Source organism: Phocoena sinus, chromosome 17 (assembly GCF_008692025.1).
Source record: "Phocoena sinus isolate mPhoSin1 chromosome 17, mPhoSin1.pri, whole genome shotgun sequence".
NCBI lineage: Eukaryota > Metazoa > Chordata > Mammalia > Artiodactyla > Phocoenidae > Phocoena > Phocoena sinus.
Window position 1 is genome coordinate 17,784,552 of NC_045779.1, and position 21,327 is coordinate 17,805,878.

At 36.8% G+C, this 21,327-nt stretch overlaps 1 protein-coding gene across 10 annotated transcripts in view; it reads right to left on the minus strand.

Moving 5' to 3' along the window:
- STAU2 (staufen double-stranded RNA binding protein 2) overlaps window positions 1-21,327 on the minus strand; it is a 313,184-nt gene that overhangs the window by 156,439 nt on the left and 135,418 nt on the right. For all 10 annotated transcript variants that reach the window (XM_032609768.1, XM_032609767.1, XM_032609764.1 and 7 more), the window contains one exon: window positions 8,046-8,106. In XM_032609768.1, the coding sequence (XP_032465659.1) occupies window positions 8,046-8,106 (61 nt within the window). The remainder of the gene's footprint in view (window positions 1-8,045; window positions 8,107-21,327) is intronic.

Consider the following 21,327-nt stretch of genomic DNA (forward strand, 5'->3'; position numbering starts at 1 on the left):
TAAATTAAATAAATAAATATTTTTAAAAATCTGATTAAAGACTTTCCTTCTAGTTTCAGATTATTTTTCCTTAAATGAATGGGCCCTTAACTACAAACTCAACTGGTATGCCTAAAACAAAAGCAAGCTTAACACTGTCTCTCATTCCCCTATTGAAATACCAATGGAATAAATCTAAACAAAGAAGGTAAAATACCATACTCAGAAAACTGTAAGACACTGATGAAAGAAAATGAAGACAACACAGGTGCAAAGATATACATGTTCATGGATTAATTAATATTGTTAAAATGACCATACTACCCAAGGCAATCTACAGATCCAGTGAAATCCCTATCCAAGTGCCAATGGCATTTTTCACAGAACTAGAACAAATAATTCTAAAATCTGTATGGAAACACAAAAGACCCTGAATAGCTAAAACAACACTGACAAAGAAGAACATGTGCCCTAATTTAAAACTATATTACAAAGCTACAGTAATCAAAACAGTATGGTGGTACCAGCACAAAAGCAGAAACAAAGACCAATGGAACAGAATAGACAGCCCAGAAATAAACCCACATACTTCTGGTCAATTAATCTATGACAAAGGAGGCAAGAATATACAATGGAGAAAAGAGAGTCTCTTCAATAAGTGGTGCTGGGAAAACTGGACACATACATGTAAAAGAATGAAATCAGAACATTCTCTAACACCATATACAAAAATAAACTCAAATGAACTAAAGACCTAAATCTAAGAATGGAAACCATAAAAATTCTAGAAGAAAACATAGGTGGAATACTCTTTGACATAAATTGTAGCAACATATTTTTGGATCTGTCTCCTAAAGCAAAGGAAATAAAAGCAAAAATAAACAAATGGGATCTGATTAAACTTAAAAGCTTTTGTGCAGTGAAGGAAACCATTGACAAAATGAAAATACAAGCTATGGAATGGGAGAAAATATTTGAAAATGATATGACCGATAAGGGGTTAATATCCAAAGTATATAAACAGCTCATACAACTCAACATCAAAAAATAAACTCCATTAAAAAATGGGCAGAAGACCTGAAGACATTTTTCCAAAGAAGACATACAGATGGCCAATAGCCACATGAAAAGATACTCAACATTGCTAATCATCAGAAAAATGCAAATTAAAAAAAAATGAGATATCACCTCACACCTGTCAGAATGACTATCATCAAAAAGACCACAAATAACAAATGTTGCTGAGGGTGTGGAGAAAAGGGAACCCTCCTGCACTGATGGTGGGAATGTAAATTGTTGTAGCCACTATGGAAAACAGTATGGAGGTTTCTCAAAAAAACTAAAAATAGAGCTACCATATGATCCAGGAATTTCACTCCTGGGGATTTATGTGAAAAATCTGAAAACACTAATTTGAAAAGATACATGCACCCTAATGTTCACAGCAGCACTGTTTATAACCATCAAGATATGGAAGTAATCTAAGTGTCCATTAATAGATGAATGGATAAAGAAGATGTGGTATAGATGTACAAAGGAACACTACTCAGTTATAAAAAAACATAAAATTTTGCCATCTGCAACAATGTGGATGGACGTGGAGGGTATTATGCTAAGTGAAATGAGTCAGAAAGAGAAACACAAATACTGTACGATATCACTTACATGTGGAATCTATAAAAATAAAACAAACTAGTGAATACAGCAAAAAGAAACAGACTCACAGATGCAGAGAATAAACTAGTGCTTACCAATGGGGAGAGGCAAGATAAGGGTAGGGGACTGAGAGGTAAAAACTACTATGTATAATAAATAAATAAGCTACAAGGATATACTGTACAACATAGAATACAGCCAATGTTTTATAACTATAAATGGAATATAACCTTTAAAAATTGTGAATCACCTGTACATCTGAAACTTATGTAATATTGTACATCAACTATACTTCAATTTTTAAAAAAGACAACAAATAACAAGTGTTGGCAAGGATGTGGAGAAAAGAGAACTATTATGCACTGCTGGTGGGAATATAAATTGGTGCAGTCACTATGGAAAACAGTACAGAGATTCCTCAAAAAATTAAAAACAGAACTATGATGCAGCAATTCCACTCCTCGGTATTTATCTGAAGAAAATGAAAACACTAACTAGGAAAAAATGTATGTTCACCAATGTCTTTCAGTTTTCCGAGTACAGGTCTTTTACCTCCTTGGTTAGATTTATTCCTAGGTATTTTACTTTCTTTGATGCAACTGTAAATGGGATTGTTTTTCCAATTTCTTTTTGTGACAGTTCATTGTTAGTGTACAGAAAAGCAACAGAATTTTGTACCCTGAAGACAATTTAACCTGGCACAGCTAGCACCTAACTGTAAGTAGACAAAAAAAGTTAAAGTATATGTGCATTTAATTTTTGAAGTGGAAGATATTTTTTAAAATATTACAGTCATAAGAAACTGCTAACAGTTACAACTAAAAAACAGTTTAAATGGTTTTGCAAGTGACTGTGACTGCAGAGCCTGGTTCCTGACTTGACTGCCTGCAGATCTAAAACGTGGACCTAATTTTTGCCTGCTTCCCAGGCTTTCTTCATTGTACTGAATTGCACTGAATCCGTAGATTGACTTGATACATACAATGGAATATTACTCAGCCCTAAAAAACAATGAAATCTTCCCATTTTCAACAACACGGACAAACCTAGAGGGTATTATGCTAAGTGAAACAAACCAGACAGAGAACAACAAATCCTGTATGACTTCACTTACATGTGGAAGTTAAAAACAAAACAAATGAACAAACATAACAAAAGAGTTATAGATACAGAGAACCAACAGGTAGTTGCTAGAGGGGGTTGGGGGAGGAAAGAAATAAATGAGGGAGATTAGGATGGTACAGACTTCCAGTTGCAAAATAAATGTGTCATGGGTATGAAATGTACCGTGTGGGGAATATAATCAATAACTATGTAATATGTCTGTATGGTGAAGTCATAACTAGACTTACTGTGGTGCTCATTTTGAAATTTATAGAAATATTTAATGACTATGTTGTGTAACAGGAACTAACACAGTGTTGTAGGTCAATTATACTTCAAAAACAAACAAACAAACTCATAGAAAAAGAGATCAGATATGTGGCTACTAGAGGTGGGAGGTAAGGAAGGGGGAACTGGATGAAGGCAGTCAAAAGGTACAAACTTCCAGTTATAAGTACTAGGCATGTAATGTGCAATATGATACATAGAAATAACACTGCTGGATGTTACAGATGAAAGTTGATGAGAGCAAATATTAGGATTTCTCATCATAAGGAAAAATATTTTTTTCTACTTCTTTACTTTTGTATGAGACGATAGATGTTCACTAAAATTACTGTGATAATCATTTCATGATGTAAGTCAAATCATTATGCCTGTACATCTTAAACTTATACAGTGCTATATGTCAGTTATATCTCAATGAAACTGGAAGGAGAAAAAATAAAATAGACTGCTACAGGTCAGCTACACTCTTAGATTTCCAACACAGTATTTATATGTCTAAATAAATAATTAAGTTGAATCATTTGGCTCTGTATTTAAATCCTACTGGCTCCAACTAATTTAACTGTCATTACGGAGTGGCTTCTGTTATGGGAGCCCCAAAAGGGAACTGTTCAGGGAATTCTCCCAAAACACTTAAAGAATCTATTCATCTATTCTCTTAAAAGTACAGACTTCACCCACCCGCCCCCCTCCAAAATGTAGAGGTTCTAAATACAGCACACAGCATAGGGGAAACAAGCATGCAATCTCTCTAATGTCATGTCACCAGGATGGTTTATCTTCCTGGTTTCAGGATGTACAGAGTTTAATAATACATGGATATAACATAAAAGTGACAAAAATTTCGATAAGTCAACTTCAATACTAAAAAGGTTATTAAGAATTCTTTCCCATCCCAAAAGTATTTGTCTTGGGTCATCTCTAATGAACCTTAAAAGAGCCAGCGTATTTCACAGGGGCTAAATAAAACTTTTTAAAAGGTTAACGGAAAATATTTATGTGAAAAATGCCTCCGAACAATCTTTTAGTGGGTGGATTCGGCACATACCAGTGAATGCTTTTGAGCTTAGTCCAATTTCGAATTAAGCTAGAGTTTACCTTTAAGAAACAATGAACCTGCTTTTAAGTAAAACCCTGTGTTAATAAGACACATGGAATGCGAATACAAAAAAAAAAAAAGATTTTATCAACTGAACTGTATCTAAAAATTTTACAAAGTTTTCCATGAGCCGTCAGTAAGTCTTTAAAATGCATGATCTTTTAAAAAACTTGTTAGTCATTCATCTGTAAAAATCTAGCTTCTTATGTGTGTGCCAAGCATAAAATTGCCCCATGCTAAATTTAACACAAACCTCACATCACAGAGTTATGTGTTCTTGCACTTCAACATGACTATGACAGTGATTCACAGGGTGAAAATACACTGAGAATAGTCTACATTCTGCAATTCAGTGCAATGAAGAAAGCCCGGGAAGCATGCAAAAATTAGGTCCATATTTTAAATCTGCAGGCCATCAAGCCAGGAGCCAGGCTCTGAAATCACAATCACTTGCAAAACCATTTAAACTATTTTTTTGTTGTAACTGTTAGCAGTTTCTTATGACTGTAATCTTTTAAAAAAGTATCTTCCGGGCTTCCCTGGTGGCGCAGTGGTTGAGAGTCCGCCTGCCGATGCAGGGGACACGGGTTCGTGCCCCGGTCTGGGAGGATCCCACATGCCGCGGAGCGGCTGGGCCCGTGAGCCATGGCCGCTGAGCCTGCGCGTCCGGAGCCTGTCCTCCGCAACGGGAGAGGCCACAACAGTGAGAGGCCCGCGTAACGCATTAAAAAAAAAAAAAAAAAAAAAAAAGTATCTTCCACTTCAAAGATTAAATGCACGTGTACATTAACTTTTTTGGTCTACTTACAGTTAGGTGCTAGCTGTGCCAGGTTAAAATTGTCTTCTTCCCCCTTTCCAATTCTGTATTCTCTTCTTTTCATTTTTTTTTGGAAGATTTAAATTTTTTTTATTTTCGGCTGCGTTGGGTCTTCATTGCTGCATGCGGGCTTTCTCTAGTTGTGGTGAGCGGGGGCTACTCTTCGGTGCAGTGCGTGGGCTACGCATTACGGTGTCTTCTCTTGTTGCGGAGCACGGGCTCTAGGCACGTGGGCTTCAGTAGTTGCAGCACACGGACTCAGTCGTTGTGGCACGTGGTCTCAGCAGTTGTAGCTCATGGGCTCTAGAGCGCAGGCTCAGTAGTTGTGGCACACGGGCTTAGTTGCTCCGCGGCATGTGGGATCTTCCCAGACCAGGGATCGAACCCGTGTCCCCTGCACTGGCAGGCGGATTCTTATCCACTGTGCCACCAGGGAAGTCCTCTTCTTTTAATTTTTGTACACTGTGGTTCCAAGTTAATTTCATAATATTTATCCAAATAATTGTTGGCTAAAAATTTGTTCTTTTTAACTACAACTTGTGAAGTAACGTAAAGTTTAATCAAAAAAAAAATGAAGAGAGTCACTTTATGATGACATTCTGTTTTCTACAAAGTAATGTTACCTTTTCATATGTTATTCAAGGATGATTAATCATTTTACAAATGCTAGAAAATTAAAGATACTCAATACTATAAATTGATATGTGTAACTCTTAACGGAGCACATTGAAAAATAAGATGTAAACTGAGTTGCTCAAGGTCAGACAATATGGCAGTGAGGCAGGCAGCTCTGGCAGTCTCTCAAATTCCTGTCTTCCCACATGTGCCATACTGAGACCCCTGCTCTATCCCCTGCCTGCAAAACACTAACACAGGTATTGTCCACAGGACAGGAACCACCTAGGGCAGAATTTCAAACTTAAGGAATTGATTAAGTAGAAGGGAATTTAACCTAAACGTTATCATAATATATGAATTCAAATTATTTTTTAGGTAATGGAGTCATCAGAGCAACCAACTTTTTCCTAACGTTGTATTTAAGTAGCTATGAGCTGGCTCCAGAGGACCTGGGGGCTCCACTAGAGAGAACTAGCTCTGGGGAAGAGAAAGAGTTAATTTTCAGAGCGGGGCTGCCCTCATTGTCTGTGGTAACCTGCAGGCCACTCACAGAAGAACCTTGTATCAGCTTTCTCACCTCCTCACACTGGGAAGGGGTGACGGATCATCCTGTCAAATTCTCAGTTTGAGCTACTCTACTGCAGACCAGAGGAAGTCCTAGAGTGTTAACAGTTTGGTTAAATTTTGAGGGGGCTTCAAATCGCTTTATCACTTCTAACATTACATTTGAAGCAAATCTTTTATGCATTTCTTATACATTTCTCATCACTGAAACTCAATGGCCTCTTTGTGATATTTCTTCCCCTACTTGCAAAGGAGTTCCAAATCCCTTAGCAAATTATGAAAAAAATCAACAGACATAAAGATGAGGGTCAAAATATCACTGTTTAATGATGGGAGTTTGCAGGCTATCTACAATGTGCTTTCATGTTAAAACTATCAAGTTAACAACTATCTGACTTCCATATTCAAATATATAATGTTCATGTTCTTTGAAAAAATATCTAATGCCAAAAGTAACTATTCAAATATAAACCATACATATTCTTTGGTTCACATGTACATGCAAAAACTCTGACAGATAAAAAGTATAAGAATGGAATTTTTGGCGAGCTTACACAGAATTATAGAATTTTTATTAAAAAAGCGAGAGAAGGCATGGAAGGAAATTAACATTCATTATGTGCTTACTAAGAAAGAGATACCGTGCTAAGTACTTTACATAAAACTGAGATCAACTGAATGTTTCTTACATTCCTTGACCAAGTAATTATAATCGTATATATTCAAACATCAAAGGAATTAAAAACAAACTCTCTGAGAATCCTGAACTGATTCCATTTTTTCTTTGGGCAATGTGCTAAGCCTATCACATTCATCATCCTTACATACAGAGACAAAAGGCCCAGAGTCATATTACATTATTTAAATTATTCCCAGAAAGTAACTCATGAATACTATTACCTCACTGAAATAGTCTTTCCAAGAGGCTAGTTTTGATAATCCAAGAATTCAATTCTCATAAGTATGCTTTGATAAGAGTTTGTTACAAATTTCATTATACATCAAGAGATGAGCTGCTAACATGGAAGAATACTCTTCACTATGACGATTTACATATTTAAGCTAATTCAGCTTCTGCAGGTTATGAAGAAGAGAACTAGGGTTAGAAATGAGAGAGATCTGACTTCACTCGGGCCTTCACTTCGACGAGGTCTTCACTGGCTGGCTGTGCTGTTTCACTGATTGACAGTAAAACAGTCACTTCAGTGACAACAGATGCTTTTTGGGAAAGGTGGGGAGGAACTCAAGCAAAATATCTACGCTTCCAATGCATAACAGCTTGATCATGTACCTCTGAAAAAAGAAATAACCTGAAGTGGATTTTTAAATGTCTGATATACTATATTTGGAATAAAATTGTAAGCAATTTTGTTCTTACATTTCTGATATTTCAATTAGTGACTTTAATAAAATATCAAAAATTCTAATGACTCAGCACAACCTGAAAAATGTGGGTATTACAATGTTAAATGAAACCCAGTACGAACTTTCGTCTATATTATAATTATGTAAAAGTGTGTGTGTGTGTGTGTGTGTGTGTGTGTGTGTGTGTGTACCTAAAAAGTAGAACTGTGAAAAGAGTTGATGTTGGGTTACGATGGGCTGATAGATAATTGTTTTTCTTTCTTGATTCTTTTCTATTGTAATAATGTCACAACAAAAACAACTTATAAAATAAGAACATCACTGCTTTATGGATAAAATAGTACTCCGTCTGCAATGACTGAACCACGTTAAAGATATGAGTACCTGTGTCTTCTGTCAGTTCCAGGAAAGCAAACACCACAACTTCCGTGCATCCCCCATAACACTTAACGTCTCATCTCAGGTCCAAACAGACCCAGTAAATACCCAATGAGGAACAAGTCACTGAACCACTGATGAACACCAAGTATAGTTAATATAAAAATAGAAACTTACTGTTATTTGTTGGTTCAGGAAACCCAGCCTTTGGACCACTCCATCCTTTGTTTTCCCCTGTCTGAAAAATTAAACCAATTGTTTAAGTCCGGGGAAAGAGACTCAAATTCAAAAAGAAAAAAGTTGACTAGTCAATTAAGCAAGGGCAAAGGTTATTCTGCTCGTTCTCTCCACCTCTGACCCCAGAACCATGGACACAAGAATAACCAACATGAACGGTACCATCTATCCCTTTTCTACATTCGAATCTGTTTCTTATGTCTCCTGCTTTTATCTGTTTATTTAAATTTATAATTTAAGTCATCAATAAAGCCCCATATTTAGTATATGTATTATATTTATACAACATGGGCTCTACCAAGGTGGTGAAAAAGTAAATAATTCTTTTTCAAACAGTAGACAATAATCATCACAAGTACTAAAGTGACTAAAAGGGCTTCTTTACCACTTCTGAAGTCAAATTAACAATAGAAATATTACTATCTCTGTACTGGAAAAGTCCTGACAAGGGTCACTGAATATTGCTAATGACATGGGCAAAAAACCTGAAAACTAAACCCTAACTTTAAGTGAAATCTGGAATATCCTGTCTTTTCCCAGATGATCTGGTCAATGTCTAGTGTAAAATACACTCTGAGCTCAGGTATTTTGAAGTAGTAAGTATTTTAATCACATTATAAGTGACTTTAACTGGTTACATTCTCTTTTTTGTGGAGCTGGTGTTATTAAGTACTCCAGGAGGGGAAAAGGCCTATTTCCTATTATAAGCAGTATTTATGTTATCAGATGTCAAAGACCAAATGGACAAATTAAATCCATATATAAACACAAACTACGTTTCCAGCAAATAGTGTACAACTGTGAAAGGATGGAGGAGAAAACGTGTGTAAGTGCAGATACACATGGACGGGAAGGCCTGAGGAGACTCCCACTCACAAGTTCTCTGTGAAGCACAAAACAGGATCACAGAATGAGAGGAGAGCTGACGGAGGGGGTTATAAATCTGAGGAAAGTGTACACTGCAAGGATTAAGTCACTTCAGGGAAAGAAAGAGCTGGCTGGTTAGATGAATACAGATCCTCAGGCACCTGAGTGCCCAGTCAAAGTTGGTAATAATACATTTAGCACTTCATTTCTCCCTTTCTCTCCTTCTACTAATAACCAAAGTTACTTCAGTATTAGATTTTATTCCCTAAGCCTAATTTTTCACCTTCAACTGACTCGCAAGCCTGCTGCTCTCTGATTTCTACCCCAACACTCTAATGAAACTGCTTTTGTAAGGTTTCTGCTTAAACATGACACAGTGACCGCAAAGAGTAATCTCTTCTCTCTCCCCAAACAACTCTAAATTGATAATCCAATAAGCCATAAACTCTCTCTTGCCCTCTGCCCCTACCCTCCCCAGAATATGAAAGGAAGCAACAGCAGAAGAGGTAAGTCAAAGTTGGTAACCTGGAAAGCAGATTAGCTGCAACTAACTTAGCAGATGTGAGCTGGCTGAAACCTCACCTGCAGAGCAAGAAGCCAGCAAAGAGCTAACACAGAGTAAATCAATTTGTGCTCCAGGACTCCAGAAAGCCTCGGGAATCAGAAGCACACCTGGTACTTCTAAAGATGAATCCTGGAAGAGCCTGAAAACAGAAAGATTGTTTGGAGCTCTTTCAAAATGCTATGAGACTTCCAGGTTACCTCTTTGACCCCAAGGAGACAGATTTCCTAAAAGGTTTCCTCTTCAGAAAGGCCTAAAACAGAGAGACTCTAGACACCAAGTACAGCTGAGGATGGGATGGATCTATACGCCACACTGCAAGTAAGGAGATGGAGTCCAAAGCTACATCCTTACATTCTGGAAGATAAGGTTCCCCAGCTCCCTTCCTCACTGGGCCTCAGAAGACAACACCCAGCCTACCGATCCACAAGGATGGTGAGGGCAACACAGGGAACAGAATAAAACTTCAAAAAAAAAGATTAAAAAAAAAAGTTCTCGGAGAGAAAGAAAGAGAGAGAAATATTACACCCATTAAACAAGAACAGGAGGTTATAAAGAGGAATATCCTGAGAATGAGAAAGAGCTCTGGGAAATAAAAAAAATACAATAGCTGAAGCAAACTACTTCAAAGAACGACTGGAAGACAAAATTGAAGAAATCTCCTAGAAAACAGAACATAAAGAAAAAGAGATAGAAATAGAAAATAAAGAAAGAATCAGAAGATCATCCATTAGACTAACAGGTAACCTAGAAAGAAACATTAGCAAAAATGGAAGGAAAGAAATTATCAAAGAAAAAATATAAGAAGTTTCCCACTTTTAAAGTATATGAATTTCTGGACTGAAACCCAAACACCTAACACAATTTATAAAAGAATGTACCAATCAAGTCAATCACCCATGAATTTTCCAAACTCCTGAGAAAAGAAGTTAGAAAAGCATCAAGAGGGAGATGAAACATAAAGGTTTCATAACAGGCTGAAGAATCAGAAGGCTTTGGAGTTTCAACAGTAATGCTGAGAGGTAGAAAACATTGGTGCAATGCCTTCAAAACTCTGTGAAAAAAGTATTTGTAATTTAGAATTATGTCTCAGAAAAACTATCAAATGTGTGGGAAACATAAAGATGTATCAGACCTATAAGATCTCAAAAAAATTTACTCCCCCTGTATCCTCTATCAAGAAGCTACTAGAGCATGTACTCCATCAACACAAGGAAATAACTGAAGAAAAAGGGAAACTGTCCAGAAAACAGGCAACTCAACAAGGGAGAGAGGCAAAAGCAATTTTCAGTGAAATGGTGAAGAAAAGAACCAAAACAGTGGGTCTTTAGCAGATCCATCAAACAAACAATCCAAAGTAGAAGAGGAGGATAAAGAGTTCCAAGAAAGAAAAACCAAGAAACTAAAAAAGTACATGATGTGTTTACTTGGCAGAGAGTTTGGGGTTAAATTAGACAGACATAGAAAAGTATACATGTGGAGTATGAATAAGAGAACTAAATCTTCATTTTCCATAGCAGGAACTCAGATAATAACCTAAAAAGAAAAAAAAAAAAAAACACCAAGAAATCTCAGTATAAGCTACTGACAATAGAAAATAACAGAACAACTAAAATGGGTAGTGAGTGGTTGCCTTTGGAAAAAGGGAAACAGAAATTGTCAGTTGCAGTGCAGGATAGCATGGTTTTTTATTATAAAACTTGAGTCTTTATACCATTAATCTTGAATAAATCTTGACTTCTTATACATATATGAGTACTACGTATATTACTCTGACCAATATATAATAAACAAATATAAAATGAATAAAGCACATGCCAGTTATGTCTTGATGTAGAACAAATTCCAAGTTATAAGTGAAACCACGACATGTAAGTGAAAAAAAAAAATCAAGGTACAAGTTCAGTATATTTTTTTAAAGGTAGAGTGTTCCACTCTTCCTCAGAATGTAGAAATGTAACAATGAGAAAGAGCCAGACAATGTAAAAAATCCTAACTTTCCTTGAACCCATCAGAGATCTGAGATTGTAAAGCAAACAAATGACATGAATTCTAGAGAGTGACAAACCCCTCTGAGGAGAGGCTGGGCTCACAAAATATTTCAACATTGGCAGAGCAAGGAAGGAAGAGATGAATACCAAAAATGCTGGTTAGAAGAAGGCAGATGAAACATTAGTAAATTCTGAAAGACTGCATGTGGGTTAGCACAACAGTTTAGAAAAACTAGGAACTCCAGAGAGAAGTGCTTTTCCACGGGCTTCCTCTGGGAACTCAGGACAACTGGAGGTACATCAGGAAACCGGATAGAGCCTCACTTGGTGGTACAGGTATGAATCAGGTGAATGTCTGTCACGGAGAGAAAAGCAAAGAACTTTGCACACTCCTCTAGTCTTCTCTCATACAAAGACAAAAGCTCAAGCCACTAAGAAAGGAGAGAAACAAATCCTATCTGCCTCTGGGGTAGAGGTAGGAAATTTTATTAACCCGAAAGCTCAGGCAAAGACTCATTGCTTCTGGGTAAAGAGTAGAAGCAAAAGCTATCTACTCCCAGAAAAAAAAAAGGGAGGGTAGAAAACCCTCTTGAGAGAAAGACCCTGCGCCAATATAAAGCAGATGTCTGAAAATGCTGGGAAAGGGGCTGGAAAACTCTACTGCACCCAACACAACCTACAGATCCAAAGTAAAGTTTAGCTACCACGGGGAAGGAGGTAGAAGTAGTAGGAAAAACCCACCTCTGAGCCCCAGGCCCATAAAGTCTGTCTGAGAATGAGGTTGGACAAGAAAATCAAGAACTATGCTCCCTGGCTATTGTAAATAGAGCTGCAATGAACATTGTGGTACATGACTCTTTTTTGAATTATGGTTTTCTCAGGGTATATGCCCAGTAGTGGGACTGCTGGGTCGGAAGGTAGTTCTATTTTTAGTTTTTTAAGGAACCTCTATACTGTTCTCCATAGTGGCTGTATCAATTTACATTCTCACCAACAGTGCAAGAGGGTTCCCTTTTCTCCACACCCCCTCCAGCATTTTTTGTTTGTAGATTTTTTGATGATGGCCATTCTGACCGGTGTGAGGTGGTATCTCATTGTAGTTTTGATTTGCATTTCTCTAATGATTAACGATGTTGAGCATTTTTTCATGTGTTTGTTGGCAATCTGTATATCTTCCTTGGAGAAATGTCTAATTAGGTCTTCTGCCCATTTTTGGATTGGGTTGTTTGTTTTTTTGATATTGAGCTGCATGAGCTGCTTGTAAATTTTGGAGATTAATCCTTTGTCAGCTGCTTCATTGGCAAATATTCTCTCCCACTCTGAGGGTTTGGAAGCAACCTAAGTGTCCATCGACAGATGAATGGATAAAGAAGATGTGGCACATATATACAATGGAATATTACTCAGTCATAAAAAGAAACGAAATTGAGTTATTTGTAGTGAGGTGGATGGACCTAGAGTCTGTCATACAGAGTGAAGTAAGTCAGAAATATACTGTATGCTAACACATATATATGGAATCTAAAAGAAAAAAAAGGTCACGAAGAACCTAGGGGCAGGACAGGAATAAAGATGCAGACCTACTAGAGAATGGACTTGACGACACGGGGAGGGGGAAGGGTAAGCTGGGACAAAGTGAGAGTGGCATGGACATATATACACTACCAAATGTAAAACTGATAGATTTTGGGAAGCAGCCGCGTAGCACAGGGAGATCAGCTCGGTGCTTTGTGACCACCTAGAGGGGTGGGATAAGGGACGGTGGGAGGGAGGGAGATGCAAGAGGGAAGAGATATGGGGGTATATGTACATGTAGAGCTGATTCACTTTGTTATAAAGCAGAAACTAACACACCATTGTAAAGCACTTATACTCCAATAAAGATGTTAAAAAAAAAAATTATGCTCCCTTACCCAACACAATCCTATGATCAAATAATAAGTAGAAGCAGTTGACTACAAAGCATAGAGATACCCCTCACCTCATGGCAGAGCAAAGAAAGGACTGCTGCAACCTGAGGATGGAGCAGAAATATTGAGGAAAAACCCTCCCCAAACCTTACCCCAAACAAAACACAGATAACAGCAAACCACTGCTAAACGAACTTGAAGTTAACAGACTGTGGCAACAACAAAACCCAAAACAAGCCCAACTACTGACTAGATTGATGCCACCTTCCATAGTAACAGTCTGACAGAAGAAGAGATTTGCCTATTTCTCAACATAAATGCTATTTAACTCAGCCTCTAATGTTTCTCAATACACAATGTCCAACATTCATCCAAACATTATGAGACACCCAAAACTGCAAAAAGAAATAACCCTTTGTCAAAAGAGGAAGAAGTCAACAAAACAGAACCCAGATGACCCAGATGCTAGAACTCTAAGAAATAAATTTTACAATACCTATGATTAATAGGTTAAAAGATCTAATGTAAAAGGCAAACAACATGCATGAACATTTGGAGAATTTCAGGAGAAAAACAGAAATTATAGTAGAACAAAAGCAGATGGAAATCCTAGGGAGATAAACACCACAGAAGAAAATTAATATTGATGTCATTATTAACAGATGAACATAGCTGGAGAATAATCAGTAATATTGTAGATAAATCAATAGAAATTCCTCAAACTGAGAAACAGGAAAAAAAAAAAGGAGTGAAAAATAAAAAGGAACAGAAGATTCTGGATCTATTAAGACAACACCAATGGACTAACAAATGTGTAACTGGAAACTCCCAAGGAGAGAGAAAACAAGGAAGAAGAAATATTTTAAAAGATGATACCTGAGTATTTGACAAAATAACTGAATGACAACAAATCCCAGATCCAATGTGTTCAGAGACCACTAAGCAGGAAAAATACAAAAAGGAGAAAGGAAGGAGGTAGAGGAAGAAAAGGAGGCAAAAGGGAGAAATGAAAGAGGAAGGAGGGAGAAGAGGGAAGAAGAGAAGGAGGAAGAAAGGAAAGAATCAAATTTAGACACATCAGAGTCAAACTGCTGAGAACTAATGAAAACGGAAAATTTTGAAGGCCTTCAGAGGGGAAAAAAAAAGCACACCAAGGGGGGAAAAAAAGGCAGATAAGAATTACAACAGACGTCACATAAAAAACTATGCAAGTCAGTGGAACAAGATCTTTTAAAGTGCTGAAAGAAACACAAAAACCCAGAATGCCATACCCAGACAAAAATAACTTTTAAAATGAAGACGAAATAACAAATTTCTCATCAAACAAAAGCTGATGGAAATCACTGCCAGCAGACCTGCTAATACAAGTAGTATTAAAGGAAGTTCTACAAGCAAGAGTATAATACCATAAAGAAATTTAGATCTACACAAATGAATGAAGAATTCTGAAAATGGTAAAAAATGAAACTAAATGTAAGATACTTTTCCTGATTTTAACCACATAAAAAGACTGACTATATAAAGCAAAATTAGTAACAACAAACTGTGGGTTTTATACTATACAGAGAGAAGTAAAATGTATGACCACATCGAAGGTGAAAGAGAAAAAAGTGAACAAAGAGTAAATGGAAAAAACAGAAACAACTAATAAGATGGTAGATTTAAATCCAACCACATCAACAGCTATAATAAGTACAAATGGTCTGATCACCCCCAACTAAAAGGCAGAGATTGTCAAATTATATTTTAAAAAGCAAGACCCTATTATATGCTTTCTAAAAGAAACCAATTTGAACATAAAGACACAGATAGGCTAAAAGTAAAATGATGGGGTGGGGGGAATATCCCACACAAACACTAATCAGAATAAAACTGGAGTGACTATATTAACATCAGACAAAGAAGAATTCAGAACAAGGAATATTACCAGGGAGAGAGAAAAAAATCACATAATAATAAAGTGGCCAAGTCATCATAAAGGCATAACAATCCTAAAGGTATATGTATGTAACAACATAGCTTCAAAGTACATAAAACAAAATTGATAAAACTTAAAGTAGATAAATCCAAATTTCTAGCTGGAGACATTAACACTTGATAAAAGAAGTAAACAGAAAATCAGAAGAGACACAGGACTTGAAAGAAGAAATCAAAGGGAAATTAGAACAAATTTTGAAATGAATAAAAATAAAAACTCAACTAGTCAAAATCTGTGGGACAGAGCTAAACCAGTGCTTAAAGAGAAATACATATCATTAAATTCTTATATTAGAAAAGAAGAAAGTTCTCAGATCCACAATCGAAGCTTCTAGCTTACAAAACTAGGAAAAGAACGGAAAATTAAATCCAAAGCGAGTGAAGGAAGGATAAAATAAAGAGCAGAAATCAATAAATTGAAAACAGAAAAATAGAGAAAAACCAATGAAACCATAACCTGGTTGTTTGAAAAGGACAAAAATAATTGATAAACCCCTAGCCAGATTGATCAGGAGAAAAAAAGAGAAGAAACAAATTATCAATATCAGAAATGAGAGAGAAAATAACACTACAGATGCTGTAGCCATTAAAAGAATGATAAGGCAGTGTTATGAACAATTTTATACCATTAAACTCAAGTTAGACGAAATGGACAAATTCCTTGAAAGATTCGAACTGCCAAAGCTCACTCAAGCAGAAGTAGATAATTTGAGTAGTCTTATATCTATTTTTTAAACTCAATTTATACTTAAAACCTTCCTACAGAAAAAATTCTAAACCCAGATGACTCCACTGGTAAATTCTACCCAACAATTAAGGAAGAAAGAATACCAAACTCTTTGAGACTATGAAAGAGGAGGAGATACTTCCAAACTCACTATAGGAGGCCAGCACTACCCTGACAGTGATACTAAAACCAGTATTTCTACTTGGGATGATGAAAACATTCTGGCAGTGGATAGTGGTGATAGTTGCACAACACGGTAATTGTACTTAATGCCACTGAAATATACACCTAAAAATGGTTAAAACGGTAATCTTTGTTATGTATGTATATATAGCTATCCCCCACCTTTTTTCAAAGTTTACTTTATGCCACTTGCTTTTATGAAAGACCTGCACTAGTACCTGTTATTGCTGACCAAAAGAAATCCAAACAGGGTTTGCACTTCTATGAAAAACCAAAAATACCATTCAGCGTTTATTTTGCAGGTAACCATCACTGAGGCAGCGCACACCAAGAGTGGCAACTACATTCAGCATCTCAGCATCCAGCCGCCATAGCTTTGAACTGCGTCTGAAGATCTGTGCTTTATCTGGATTTATGTTGTGCATCCGTTACCAAGATGTGTCCTAAGGTAAACACTACTTCATTTTAGGCCATTCTGGCTTACAAAATGTTTCACAGGAATGCTATATACTTTCAGATAGTGGGGGAAAACTGTATCACATAAATCTTTAAAAATCCATCAATAAAAAAATTCATCATATCCACAAACTAAACAGAAAAGTCATATGAGTATCCCAACAGATGCACAGAAAGCATTTGGCAAAGTTCAACATTCACTGATAATTAAGGGGAAAAAAAACTTCTCAACAATTTAAGAATACAAGGAACTATCAGCCTGATATAGAGCATATATAAAAACCCTACAGGGGCTTCCCTGGTGGCACAGTGGTTGAGAGTCTGCCTGCTGATTCAGGGGACACAGGTTTGTGCCCCAGTCCGGGAAGATCCCACATGCCGCGGAGCGGCTAGGCCTGTGAGCCATGGCCACTGAGCCTGCGCATCCGGAGCCTGTGCTCCGCAACGGGAGAGACCACAAGAGTGAGAGGCCCGCATACCGCCAAAAAAAAAAAAAAAAAAGCCTACAAGCATCACAGTATATAATGGTGAAAGACAATGATTTCCTCGTAGGATCAGAAACAAGGTAAAGATATCTGCTTTCCTATTCAACCATCAATTGCTTCTATTCAACACTGTTCTGGATGTTCTACTCAGGGCAATAAAGCAAGACAAATAAATAAAAAGCATACAGATTAGAAAGGGAAAAAAACTGTCTTTATTCACAGACGACACATCATCGATGCAGAAAATCACACAAAAATCTACAAAATAAGCTAATCTAACTGATCAGTCAGTTTAGCAAGGTCACAGGATACAAGGTCAATATATAAAAGACAATTGTATTTCTATATGGTAGAAAAGAATTGGAAATTAAAATTAAAAACCAATACCATTAACAATAGCATCCACAAACATGAAACGCTTAGGGATAAACATTAAAAATGTACAAGATATTTCCATGAAAAAGTACAAAACACTGCTGGGATCTATTTCCAAAAACCTAAATAAACAGGGAGCTAGATCTTGTTCATGCGCTGGAAGACTCAATATTCTTAAGATATCAATTTATGCAAAACTGATCTATATAGTCAACACAACCCCAAAGAAAAATCCCAACTGGATATTTTTTGGTAGAAATTGACTCTACAGTTTATTATGAAAATGCAAAGACTCTAGATTAGCCAAAAAGATTTTTAAAAAGCAGAACAAAGATGGAGTTCTTTATCTGATTTGAAACCGTAGCAAAAAAGCTACACCCTATATACAGTTGTGATAGCTAAAGAACAGACATACAGATTAATGGAACAGAATAGAGAATCTAGAAACAGACCCATACATATGTGGTCAATTGATTTTCAACAAAGGTGCTAAGGAATTCAATGGAGAAAGCACTCATCTTTTAAACAAATGTGGTGCCTGAACGTACATTAAAAAAGGAGAGAAGGCAGGAAGGGAGGAGAGGGGAGTCCTTCATCTGACAGAGGACTGGCACACAAAATATATAAAGAACTTTTACAACCCAATAATAAGGAAGCAAAACATCCAGTTTTTTAAAAGACAAAAATTTTGAACAAAAACTTCATGGAAGAGATATGAATGGTAAATAAACACATGATAAACTACTCAGCATTATTAATTAGGGAAAATGCAATTAAAATCCAAAGAGATAATGTTATACACCTACTAGCATGATCAAAGCTAAATGACAAGAACAAGAGCAGGAAAAGATGTGGAGTAATTGGAAATCTCAAACACTGCTTGTGGAAATGCAAAATGGTACAGCCTCTCTGGAAAACATCTTCAGTTTCTTGTAAAGTGACATGGTACTTATTATTTAACTGTGTACCTATAGGATACACTAGAGAATATGTACAATCAAGATTTTTACATGAATATTTGTAACCACTTTAGTTGTAATAGCCTCGAACTACAAACAACCTAAATGCTGGTGAAGAATAAAATAGTGACAAACAATAAAACAGAACAAATGAATGATAAATGCAACAACGTGCATGAATCTCAGCAATAAGAAGCCAGACACGGGACTTCCCTAGTGGCACAGTGGTTAAGAATTGCCTGCCATTGCAGGGGACAGGGGTTCGATCCCTGGTCCAGGAAGATCCCACATGCCACAGAGCAACTAAGCCTATGGGCCACAACTACTAAGCCTGTGCTCTAGAGCCTGTGAGCCACAACTACTGAAGCCCTCACGCCTAGAGCCCGTGCTCCGCAACAAGAGAAGCCACCACAATGAGAAGTGCGTGCAGCAAAACAAAGAGTAGCAGGGGGCTCGCCGCAACTAGAGAAAGCCCGCACACAGCAATGAAGACCCAATGCAGCCAGAAATAAATAAACTAAATAAATTTATTTTAAAAAAAAAGAAGCCAGACACTAAAGGCTACATAATGTACAATTCAATTTGTACAACATTTTGGAAAAGGCAAAATTATAGAGACAGAAATCAGACCAGTGCTTGGCAGGGTCTGAGGAAAGGGGAAGACATTTACTATAAATGGGCATTAAGGAACTGTTTGGGGTAACAGAAATGTTATAAATCTTAATTGTGATGGTGGTCAGTGCATGTACACACACACACACACACACACACACAAACACACGTCGAAATTTATTGAACTACAACTCGATAAATCTGAATATTTTTAAAGGGGGTATGTTAGTGCATACACATAGAATATCTCTGTAAGGATATTTATTTCATCTTTATTTATCAAATCCTTACATAAGATTCACTATATTTCAGACACTATTCTACACGATGTACAAATATTAACTCACTGTGGGAGATAACATTTTAGGAAGAGAGACCAAGAGACCGAGGGTCTCAGGGTGAAGTGAGACTAACATTTTTTTTTCACTGTTTACTCTTTTGTGTTATTTAAATTCTTTTAATCACGTACATATCTTGCTTATTTTTTTTTAAAAAGCCAACTTTTAAAAAACTGCTTTTACAGGGTTTTTTTTAAATTGCTTTTGCTACATTCTCCAAAGATCTTCTTATTGACAAATCATCATATTCACTCCTTCTCTTATTCGATCTCTGCAGCACACGACTGCCACCTTCTTTTAAAAATCATTCTCTACTGCCCCTTTTGCAGGTATTCTTTCCTCCACCTTCTTCCTGTACCCCCACGCACATTATCTGCTACTGAGATCTCATCATGTACACCTCAGAATGACTGCTGGTGTCTTTCCCCTTTCCTCTCTACCACCACTGCCTTAGTTCATATTCTCAGCATCTTTCACCCGAACAATCCTGCTAGCACGGGCCTCCCTGCCTTCAGTCCTGTCCTGCCCAAATCCATTCACTACATTACTTACAGGACTGTCTTTTGAAGAAAGCAAACCAGATCACGTCACTTTCAAGTTCAAATCTCAAATTAATAATTCAAAAGCTTTTACTTCACATAAAAACAGTGGTCTCGGCTATTCCTGACTTTCCAGATTCATCTTCACATATCTAGAATTTTAATTATACTATAATTTTTGCTGTATGATTAAAGCTCCTCACCCCTAACACTTACTGGTCAGTTCTTGTGTGCAGGGACAAAATTCCAGTCATCCCGGTATCTTCAATTTTAAGTGTTTGGCATTTAGTGGGGGTGGTGGTTAATTTTATGTGTCAACTTGTCTGGGCTACAGTTCTCAGACATTTGGTCAAATGTTATTCTGGGTGTTTCTGTGAGCGTGTTTTTGGAAGAGATTTACATTTAAATCACTGAACTTTGAGTAAAGCACATGGCTCTCTATAATGTGGGTGGGCCTCGACAGTTGAAGTCCTGCCTAGAAAAAGGCTGACCTTCCCTGGAGCGAGAGGCAGCTCTCTAGCCAATCGCCTCTGGACTCTGCAGCTCTTTCCTGAGTCTCCAGCCTGCCAGCCTCCCCAGCAAATTTTGGACTAGCCAAGCTTCCAAAATTGCATGGGCCAATTCCTTAAAAAAATCTCCGTGTGATACACACACGCACACGCACATGCACGCACACACACATACACACACACACACTCACTCTCTCTCTCTCTCTCTCTCTCTGTTGGGCTCTGTTCCTCTGGAGAACCCTAACTAATAACACAGTGGGTAAGCAAAAAACGTTTTTCAAATTAATGAAATTAATGCCAGTTTTTTGTTCTATTTTATTTTCATGTAACTTACAAATAAATGTTTATGAGATTTATTTTGACGTATTTTTATAAATCACCTATCAATTTTAAGTCAATATAAATGTGTTAAGTTAAAACAACATATACACAATATAGGAACTATAGAAACTTGAACACATGTTAGGTTTCATGTTACAAATACTTTTAAAAGAAGAAAAAGCATTCATTAGCCAGGTTATAAAAACAGAATTGAAATCTCCAGTGATATCACACAGATAAATAATTTTTAATCACTCAAAATAACTTCCTAGGTATTCGTAGTACCTTGAAAAGCATATCTAAATATTTTTTAACAGATGATTTCATTTCTACTCTAAGCTTCAGAAAGGTGTTCCTACGGAAACTGAAAATATCCCTGAAACAGAATCCTTATGTGAGAAAATGGCATGG